We start from the raw sequence: 11,153 nt of genomic DNA on the forward strand, positions 1-11,153 counted from the left end.
CACCACCCTCTGTCTTCTACCTTTGAGCCAGTTCAGTATCCAAATGGCTAGTTCTCCCTGTATTCCATGAGATCTAACCTTGCTAATCAGTCTCCCATGGGGAACCTTTTCGAACGCCTTACTGAAGTCCATATAGATCACATCTACCACTCTGCCCTCATCAATCTTCTTTGTTACTTCTTCAAAATACTCAATCAAGATTGTGAGACATGATTTCCCACGCAAAACCCATGTTGACTATCTCTAATCAGTCCTTTCCTTTCCAAATACATGTACATCCTGTCCCTCAGGATTCCCTCCAGCAACTTGCCCATCACCAATGTCAGGCTCACCGGTCTATAGTTCCCTCGCTTGTCCTCACCACCCTTCTTAAACAGAGCCACCATGTTTGCCAACCTCCAGTCTTCCAGCACCTCACCTGTGACTATCGATGATACAAATATCTCAGCAAGAGGCCCAGCAATCACTTCTGTAGCTTCCCACAGCGTTCTCGGGTACACCTGATCAGGTCCTGGGGATTTATCCACTTTTATGCGTTTCAAGACATTCAGCATTTCTTCCTCTGTAATATGGACATTTTGCAAGATGTCACCATCTATTTCGCTACAGTCTATATCTTCCATATCCTTTTCCACAGTAAATACTGATGCAAAATACTCACTTAATATCTCCCCCATTTTCTGCAGCTCCACGTAAAGGCTGCCTTGCTGATCTTTGAGGGGCCCTATTCTCTCTCCAGTTACCCTTTTTTCCTTAATGTATTTGTAAAAACCCTTTGGATTCTCCTTAATTGAATTTGCCAAAGCTATCTCATGTCACCGTTTTGCCCTCCTGATTTCCCTCTTAAGTATACTCCTACTTTCTTTATACTCTTCTCAGGATTCACTCGATCTATCCTGTCTATACCTTACATATGGTTTCTTCTTTTTCTTAACCATTAAGATTGAGATGACGAGAATTTCTTCTGACAGAGGGTTGAGTGTCTTTGGAACTCATTGCCACAGGGAGCTCTGGGGTTACAGTCCTTCTGTATATTTAAGGCTGAGATAAATTGATTCTTAATAAGTAGGAATCAAGAAAGTGGATATAAGAAATGTTGGATCAGCCATGATCTTATCGAATGGCAGAGCTAGCTCGAGGAGCAAAACAGCCTAGTTCTGTTCCTATTTGTTATGGTCTTATGGTGTGTGAGGAGTGATGAGTGGTGCTGAATATTGCACAATCATCAGCAAATGTCCCCCACTTCTGACTTTATGATAGAGGGAATGTCGTTGATGAAGCAATTGAAATTGTTTGGCCTGAGGACAATATCCTGAAGAACTCGTGCAGAGATTTACCTTTGAAGAACATTTTTCTTCCCCTTTCATTACATTCATGCACAAGGAATTGGGGCTTCCTACCTTTAACCTTCCTTGCTTGTCAGCCTGTTAAGTAGAGGGAGAGAGAGAAAGAGAAAGTGAGGACTGCAGATCCTGGAGCTCAGTGTCGAAGAGTGTGCTGCTGGAAACGTACAGCAGGTCAGGCAGCACCCGAGGAGCAGGAGAATCGACATTTCGGGCATAAGCCCAAGACGTTGTAATTGGACCACCCGCCACCACTTGCTCTGGCAGCTCATTCTATATACGCACCACCCTCTGTGTGAAAAAGTAGCTCCTCGGGTCCCTTTTAAATCTTTCCCCTCTCACCCTAAACCAATGCCCCCTACTTCTGGACTCCCCTAACCCAGGGAAAAGACCTTATCTAAATTAAACTCCATCTGCCACTCCTCAGCCCACTGGCCCATCTGATTAAGATCCCATTGTACTCTGAGGTAATCTTCTTCGCTGTCCAATTTTGGTGTGTGATCTGCAAAATTCCTAACCATACCTCCTATGTTCACATCCAAATCATTTATATAAATGAAAAAAAGCAATGGACTCAGCACTGATCCTTGTGGCACACTGCTGGTCACAGACCTCTATTCCAAAACACAGCTCTCCACCACCATTGCCTGTCTTCTACCTTTGAGCCAATTTTGTATCCAAATGGTTAGCTCTCAGTGTACTCCATGTGATCTAACCTTGCTGACCAGTCTACCATGCGGAACCTTATCGAATGGCCAACTAAAGTCCACATAGACAACATCTACCGCTCTGCCTTCATCAATCTTCTTCTTCAAAAAGATTAATCATATTATTGAGGCACGATTTCCCACACAAAAAGTCATGTTAACTATCCCTAATCAATCCTTGCTTTTCCAAATACAGGTAAATCCAGTCCGTCAGACTCCCGTCCAATAACTTACCCAGCACTGATGTCAGGCTGACCGGTTAGTAATTCCTGGTTTTTCCTTATCATCTTGCTTAAATAATGGATGCTTGATGGGCATGTTTCATTAGCAATGTCATGAGTGAATTGGAAAGGAAAGATTTGCAGTGCTTTGAAAGAAATGAAGCAGAATTAATTAGATAGCTGCTTCAGAGACCCAGTGCAGAAATGATAAGCTGAATGGCCTCTGTTTCATATGATTCTATGATTTCAGCATTCCTGTCACTACTCCTATTTTCCACTTTCTCTCCATCTCTTATAAATTTCACCTGACCATTCTATGTGAGGAGTGCTGTATGAGGGATTATATTATGTATTTGTTGTGTTGAACAACAAGCAGCTGTTATTCCCCCCCCCCCCCCCAATAACCAGTTCCTCATCCATTCCGGCTTTTAATTTCAGCAAGTGTCAACATTTTTCTTTTCGTGATTTGACAGTTGAATTCAAGAAGTGAGTAATGCATAAATAGTTTTTGCAGAATTGCCTCAGTCATTGCTAAAAGCCCTCAAGAGATTTGAAACAGCTTGAAAATTTGATTCACCACTGAGTACAACGCTTCTTGTTGATACAAACAAAGGACCTTCAAAAAATCTTTTTGACTTCTCAGACTTGCCGATTTGTTTAGCTCTGGAGTCAATGCCGTCTAAATCATGGAATCATATTCTTCCAATCCAGGCAGATTGTGATTCATTACAACGTCGGTCTACTGTTTCTGAATGAATTTTCTTTTTCTCTACCCCTTTTGTCTTTGCTTCGTTTGAAGACATACACTCTCATATGAGTATCACCTGCCTTCTATCCCAATCAATGCAGTGAACATTAGTAGATTTATTTGACTATAAAGGGTTGGGGAAGCCTAGCTAGATTCTCATCCAACATTCCCACACACAGGCTTGACTTTGTGCAACACTGTAAAACGTGTGATAGAGAGGCAGCAGCTGCTTTTAGTCCTTCCCTTTTGTTTTTCCATTACCACATTGTCACAAAAAGTCAAGATCTAGTCCACAGTTTGTAATTTTGCATGTGATAACTCTGGCACTTTTTCTCTCAAGACAAAGATTGCTGAGGTGAATTGTAGTACCTACTACCACCATTGCTGAGATCAGCTAAGTCAGCACAGATCATAAATGATTAGACCATAAGAAATAAGTGTAGAATTAGACCATTCAGCCCATCAAGTCTGCTCCACCTTCAGTCATGGTTAATATGTTTCCCATTCTCTTGCCTTCTCTCCATAAACCTGATCCTCGTAGCAATCAAGGAGCTATCTATGTCTGTCTTAAATTCACTCAATGACTTCGATTCCACAGCCCTCTGTGACAATGAGTTCCACAGATTCGCCACCTTCTTCCTCATTTCAGTTCTAAAGGGTCGGCCTTGCACTCGGAGACTGTGCCCTCAGATTCTAGTCCTTCCTACAGTGGAAACATATTTTCCATGTCCACTCTATCCAGGCCTATCAGTATTCTGAAAGTTTCAATCAAATCTCCCCTCATCCTTCTGAACTCCATTGAGCACAGACCCAGAGTCCTCAGCCATTCTTCATATGACAAGTCCTTCATCCCTGGGATCATTACTGTGAATCTCCTCTGGAGCCCCTCACAGGGGCTTCCTTTGATATAGGGCCCAAAACTGGACACAATATTCGAAACGTGGTCTGGCCAAAGCCTTGACCAGTGCATACCGCCTCATCAGTACATCTCTGATGTATTCTAGTCTTCTTGAAATGAATGCTAACATTGCATTTGCCATCTTAACTGCCACTGCCCCTGTTTGTTAACCTTAAGACAATGTTGAACTAGGACTCCAAAGTTGCTTTGTACTTCAGATTTCCGAAACCTTTCCCCATTTAGAAAATAGTCTGTGCCTCTTTTCTTCCTACCAAAGTGCATAACCTCACACTTTTCCACATTGGATTGCATCTGCCATTTCTTTACCCAGTCTCCTAGCTTGTCCAGTTCTTTCTGCAGCCTCCCTCTTACTCAACACTACCTGCCCCTCGATGTATCTTTGTGTGATCTGCAAACTTAGTGACAATACCCTCGGTTCCTTAATCCAGACCATTAATGCATGACATGAATAGTTATGGTCCCAACACTGACTCCGGTGGAACTCCACTAGTCACGAGCTGCTATTTTGATAAAGACACTCTCCTCACTCTCTGCCTTCTGCCAGTCAGCCAATCCTCTAACCACATCCCGACCTAGTCCCTAACCATGGGCTGTTATTTTGTATAGCAGCCTCCTGTGTAGCATCCTGTAAAAGTCCTTTTGAAAATCCAAATAAATCATAGCCACTGACTGTCCTTTGCCTAACTTATTTGTTGTCTCTTCAAAGCCTTATCAAAGATTTGTCAGGGACAACCTCCCCTTGATGAAGCCATGGAGACTCCATCCCATTTTAACATGCACTTCCAAGTGCTGTGCAATCTCATCCTTAATAATGGACTCTAAAATATTACCAATGACTAAGGTCAAGCTAACCAGCCTAAAGTTTCTTGTCTTTTGTTCTCTCTGGGTCTGGGACCTTCCTGGTTACTGAACAATGCATTGACAGTGATCCCACTGTGATTGTGTATTTCGTCATAGAATGACAGAATTTTAAGGTATCAAAGGAAGCTATTCAGCCCATCACACCTGCACCGGTTTTCTTACCTGACTGCTTTTCCCCATTTCCCTACACACGTTTTCTTTATAAATAATCATCCAATGCGGTCTTGAATGCCTATGAATGCATGAACTAGAAGTTTGCTATCTATAGTGCTCCATATTATAGTTCTGGCTGTAAAGTTTTAACAGTATGAAGCACTTATTTATCACCGTGGGGTGGCACAGTGGCTCAGTGGTTAGCATTGCTGCCTCACAGCACCGGGGACCTAGGTTCAGTTCTGGCCTTGTGCGGAGTTTGCACATTCTCCCTGTGTCTGCGTGGGTTTCCTCCAGGTGCTCCGGTTTCCTCCCACAGTCCAAAGATGTGCAGGTCAGGCGAATTGGCCGTGCTAAATTGCCCATAGTGTTAGGTGCATTAGTCAGAGGGAAATGGGTATGGGTGGGTTACTCTTCGAAGGGTCAGTGTGGACTTGTTGGGCTGAAGGGCCTGTTTCCACACTTTAGGGAATCTAGTCTAAACACTATTTCAGGAGGGTTGCTGAAGTTACTATTGATTTTGATTTAAGTAGAGGCAGTTTGGATGAAGATGATTAAATTACTGTGAAAGCCAAGACGCCTCTTCTTGATAATTGGTTTGCTGTAATTTATCTCGATAAATTAAATGGGAATTCTGAATTGTTGTGTTACAGTATATGATATCCTGACCTGAACTGCAACTAGACACAAAGTAAAGATTTGTTCCATTTCTCACCCCAGTGAGTACATTCACATTGGGACATTCATCTCCAAATGCATGGCAATCCTATTTAAAAGGATTAAATAGCTTGTAGTGAATCACACAAAAATGATTTTGAAAACAACAACTTGTGTTTATATAGCATTTTGATGCAGTATGCCATCCTTTCACTGGAGTGTTTTCCAGGCACATGTTTAAAGGACAATTTGAAAGGGTGAGAGAGATGAAAAGGCAAAGAGGGTTTTGGAGGAAATTCCAGAGTTTATAGGACCCAGGTGGAGAGATGAAAATCAAGTATGCACAGAGGCCAGAATTAAAGTAATGAAGGTATGTTTGAGGGCTGTAGGAGATGAGGAATGTAAAATCAGTCTTGAGTTTTCAATGCTGACAGAATAAGAGATGAGTAAGGAATGTTGTTTTTCACTCCAGGTAATAGCCATAAAGATTCAATCCAAGACACCTCTGTCCCAGGATACAGAGTGATTGTGCACATTGATCTGGATTGCTTCTATGCTCAGGTGGAAATGCTCCGAAACCCTGAATTTCAAGGCAAGCCTTTAGGTAATCAAATGTTAACTCTCTCTTTGCATAGAATGATATTCATACAATAAATTTTCATTGTGGTTGATTGACTTGTAACAAGCTGGTCTGACGTCACATTTCTGCTGTCAACTGAACAAAAAAAGGTTTGGTCCATGATCTCTCCTCCTCTGTACTTCCTTATGCCCATGCCCATGCCCAAGGACACTTCTCTTTCTCACTGACTTGATAAAGCCAACCCCGAATGCCATCTCTAACACAGGGTGAATTTTATCTCTCAGTTGAAAGCTGGAGAACTGCCAGTGCTGAGCTGGCTTTGGTCCTTTTTGGTCCATGGCCTCATTAATATACAGCTGGCCTCAAGCCCATTTAAAACCAGGCATCCAAGCAATGTCAGGTTACTTAATGAATGAGACATTGTTCGGGAAGACTGGATGGGCATTGTGCCACAGCATCTCAGTTGGCATTCATCCTTTAATAACCCAGAGCTGCAGGAGTAACTCTGGTCTACAATAATAAGCCTTAAGATTTCCTGTCAGAAGCTTTGTCTGTTGTCCACTAGGGTCTGCTGAGTGGAGCAGCTTGGTATATTGCGTGGCATATTCATAAGGCTGGCATTTCATCCATTCTAGAAAAAATGGGAGTGTTAAAAGACAGCGGAACTAAGGAAATTTAGCAAAATATTTTAAAAATTTGAAGGGCTAACATAAAGTGAACAGAGTTCTTTCACCTTGTCAAAGAATCAGTAAATAGGGAATCATCAGTTTTAAAATTGCCATAAATTGAGAGTGGGTGGGATAAATTTGCATCTGCAGGGGGTTGATACAACATGGGATGGTTTCCCATAGGGGACCTAAAATGGTTTTTCAAAATGTCAGGGTAAGACTGAATTTGATTCAGAGAGAGATGCAGTCTGTGGTGAGTGCAGTTAGTCTTTGGCTGCTCCAGTTAAGAATCAGCATCGATAAACATCTGCAGTTCTGTTTACAGCAGATCGTCAGAGTGTTTATGACAGCATTTACCTGCTGGCCTTGTCTGGTTACATTTAGTATGTCTTCACACAGTACCTGTGAATATGACCATGTCTCGATGAAAGCAGATGTATTGCTGATTTAAAACACTTCTCTTACAGTCAGCTCAGCTTTCGCACTGTAGAGTTTCTATAATTCTTTGGCTTGTCCTTCCATTGAAGTAACAGCTTAGACAGATTGGAAAATCTGTCAGTGGTAAACTTGTGACAGAAGCTGTCAGGCAGGCTCAGTTGGAGGGGTTGTCCATGAAAATATCGATAGGACTGACCTCCGCACAGTCTTTCTGGAAATGAAAATCTGTATTCATGTTGAGATACATTCCATTGTGTTGTGTGGCACCATCATTGTACTAAATGGAATATACTTTGAGTAGCTCTGGGGTAAGGAGAAAATGAGGACTGCAGATACTGGAGATCAGAGTCGAAAAGTGTGGTGCTGGAAAAGCAAAGCGGGCCACGCAGCATCCAAGGAACAAGAGAATCGACGTTTCTCCTGAGGCCACATTCCTGATGAAAGGCTTATGCCCGAAACCTCGCCTTGCCTGCTCCTCGGATGCAGCCTGACCCGCTGTGCTTTTCCAGCGCCGCACTTTAGATCTAGAGTAGCTCAAGTCTGGGCAACCATTACGCGTTTACAGCCATCACCTTCAGCAGAATTGTACTCCAACACAATTTGCCACCTTGTAGCCTGGCACATTCCTACCCAACGATTACAGAAACTAAAGTCGCTGTAGTCTTATCAGACCAAGGGGCTTCTCATGAAAGAGAGAGAGAGAGAGACTACTACTCACCACCACCATTGCCAATGATGGCCAATAAATGCTGGTCCAGGCATCAATGCCCAAGTCTTATGAGTGAACAAAAATATTTCTGTTGTTATAGCCCGTGGAGAGAATCATAACTTTTCAAAGGATCTTTGAACTTCTAGTTGATAATTGAATGAATGCCTAAGTAAGATTTTTGCATTTTAAACCTTTAACTGGAGTCAATAACTAAAAAAGAAATGCTTAAATAATACTTACATTTTATGTCAGCAAATGATACTTTAAGCTGTAGTACGTGCGTTCCACAGGTATTATCTATCACATTCTTGGGAATTACAGTCATTCTTAGCCATTAGTTCATAGTTGCTCCCAGCTTCTAATAAGTTCCAGTATCCCCATTTGCCAAGCAGTAAGTTGTAGTAACCATCTCTAGGCACTTCCCTGTTTTCAGAAGTTCCTTAAATCCAGCAGTTGACCCACTTCTGATGATTCTCTGCCTCTTGGCCATGCCAGAACAAAACTCCCTGGAACCTGCAGTTGGCTGCAGAATGTATCTCTTTGATTAGAGAGAGTATCTCTGTCTGCTGACCACACACAACTTTGACTGTCTGTTTGAGATATTCGTTGAATATATGGAAAACCTTGTGAAACTCATTACCTTATGTCTAGGTAGAAATGCTACCTTGACCGTAATTTCCTTTCACCTTAGAAGAAAATGGATAATTTAATTACACCACAATTGCTTATAGTCTGAAATAATGTTCTAGAATTTTATAAAACTCAGGGTCTACTCATAATAAATTCAGAGACTGCCATTATTGTCTCCACCTCGTTGCTAGCAACCAATTTAAACATGTTGTTGATCAGTAACAGTCAAACCATGCAGACTTAAGATACAATCCTAAAATATAATACTCTAATAAACCTCAATATTGTAAACTTCCTGATCCCCTAATAATGCCTCTTTCTTTTCTCTTTTAGCTGTTCATCAGAAACATATGGTGGTCACTTGTAATTATGAAGCCAGGAAATGTGGGGTTAGTAAAGTAATGTCAGTCTTTGAAGCCTTAGAAATATGTCCAGAAATGGTTCTTATCTGTGGAGAAGATTTGACACACTACAGAGAAATTTCATACAAAATCACAGGTACCTGGATTTAGATTTTTAATATTTTGTTTTTGTTTTCTCCTTCATGATGCAATGTTTAGAAAGTTTTGTTTTGTTTTGGCTGCTCTAACTTCAGTTTTCCTCCCTTTCTCTGAAGGTTGAGATTCTCACAGTTTTACAGGTGACAGTCTGGATTTCATTCAAGTGGCCATGTTCATGTTGGACTTGGGCTGTGCATGTTAGCAAATTACAAAACCACAAAGTGACATTGAAGCTGAACTTTCTACTGTGCTCAAACAACTTAAGCACGTGTGTGATTTATAGCTGGCATCACTGAATAGTGACCAAGAACAAGGGCATTTGCCGATTTTCATTCTCTTTCTACATTCCAGGATATTGAGAACAAAAGTAATGCTAATTACTTACGCAGCGTCATAAATCAGGAAAATCCGTTCCATACTTGACACAGAGTTGTAGACTGTAAGATTGAAATTTCAGTTTATTGAATCTTACATCGAGATAAAAAAGGACCTAATATTAATCAAAAGTTGCTATGAATAAAACCAGTTTATTGGCTGTCTGTGGTTTACAAGCTAAAGAGTTAAATAAAAATGCTTTCAACTGTGGAACACAGTCCAGAGTGCAGGGCAATCAAGTCATTCTTCTTGTAAAACCAAAGTGACCGTCTTAATATGTTTTTATTCTCTCAATTGTGTTTCTACTTGGCATTTCTCAGCTTTGGTACTTAACTCTTCCACTGCAGTACCTTTTTGTTCTCATAAGCTTGCAATGTTTTTGAGGTGTTGAAGTATTTACTGGTTGAATCAAAACAAACTTGCAAAGATCCTGAGCACTGTCAGTAACAGAACATAGAATATTGGCAGTACAGCACAGGAACAGGACCTTTGGCCCACTCTATCTGTGCCGACCATGATGTAATTCTAAACTAATCCCATCTGCCTGCTTGTTGTCTAAATCCCTCTGTTCCCTGCCTCTTCATGTGTTTGTCTGAAAGCCTCTTAAACATTCAAATCTATCTGCTTCTACAGCCTCCCCTGGCAGCGCAATGCAGGCATGTACCACACCTCCATGAAAGATTTGCCTCACACATCTCCTTTAAACTTTCCCCCTCTCAGCTTAAACCCTGTTGTGTTTGACACTTCCATCCTGAGAGAAAGACTCCAACTATCAGCTCTATCCATGCCTCTTGTAATTTTACATACTTCTATCAGGTCACCCTTTGGCCTCCAATGCTTCAGCAAAAACAATCCAAGTTTGCCTAACTTCTCCTAATCGCTAATACATTCCAATCCAGGCAACATTCTCTTTTGCACCCTCTCCAAAGCCTGAGCATCCTTTCTATTGTGTGGCAACCAGAACTACACACAATACTCCAAATGATCCTAAGTAAAGTTTTATATAGCTGCAACATGGCTTGCCAACTTTTAAACTCAGTTCCCTCACTGATGAAGGCAGGCAAGCCGTACACATTCTTGACTATCTTACGCACTTGTGTTCCCACTTTCAGAGAGCTACAAACTTGCACACCAGGATCGCTGTGTATTTCAATGTTCCGAAGAGTCTTGTCATTTAATGTATACTTTCCTCTTGCGTTTGGCCTCCCAAATGCATTACCTCAAATCAGTCCGGATTAAATTCCATATGCCACATCCTGCCCAACTATCCAACTTATCTATATCCTACTGTATCCTTTGACAACCTTCCTCATTATCCACAACTCCTTCACTTTCCATATATCTCCCAGCACTGATCCTTGCAGAAGTTGCAAGCTTCCAGTCAGAAAATTATCCCTTCATAACTACACTCTGTTTTCTATGACCAATCCAATTTTATATCAAATTTACCAATTTAAACTAGTAAGGTGGGGGGGTGGGACCCAGGGGAGATAGTGAAGAAAGAGGTCGATCTGAGATGGGTACAGCTGAGAACAGAAGTGAGTCAAACAGTCAGGGCAGGCAGGGACAAGGTAGGACTAATAAATTAAACTGCATTTATTTCAATGCAAGGGGCCTAACAGGGAAGGCAAATGAACTCAGGGT

General features: G+C 41.6%; 1 protein-coding gene across 2 annotated transcripts in view; it reads left to right on the forward strand.

Annotated features, from left to right (window-relative positions):
* The window catches only part of poli (polymerase (DNA directed) iota), a 79,807-nt gene that overhangs the window by 20,210 nt on the left and 48,444 nt on the right, over positions 1 to 11,153 (forward strand). For both annotated transcript variants that reach the window (XM_043721093.1, XM_043721180.1), the window contains exons 2-3: positions 6,082 to 6,213; positions 8,968 to 9,132. In XM_043721093.1, the coding sequence (XP_043577028.1) occupies positions 6,082 to 6,213; positions 8,968 to 9,132 (297 nt within the window). The remainder of the gene's footprint in view (positions 1 to 6,081; positions 6,214 to 8,967; positions 9,133 to 11,153) is intronic.

The sequence above is a fragment of the Chiloscyllium plagiosum genome, chromosome 1 (assembly GCF_004010195.1).
Source record: "Chiloscyllium plagiosum isolate BGI_BamShark_2017 chromosome 1, ASM401019v2, whole genome shotgun sequence".
Lineage (NCBI taxonomy): Eukaryota > Metazoa > Chordata > Chondrichthyes > Orectolobiformes > Hemiscylliidae > Chiloscyllium > Chiloscyllium plagiosum.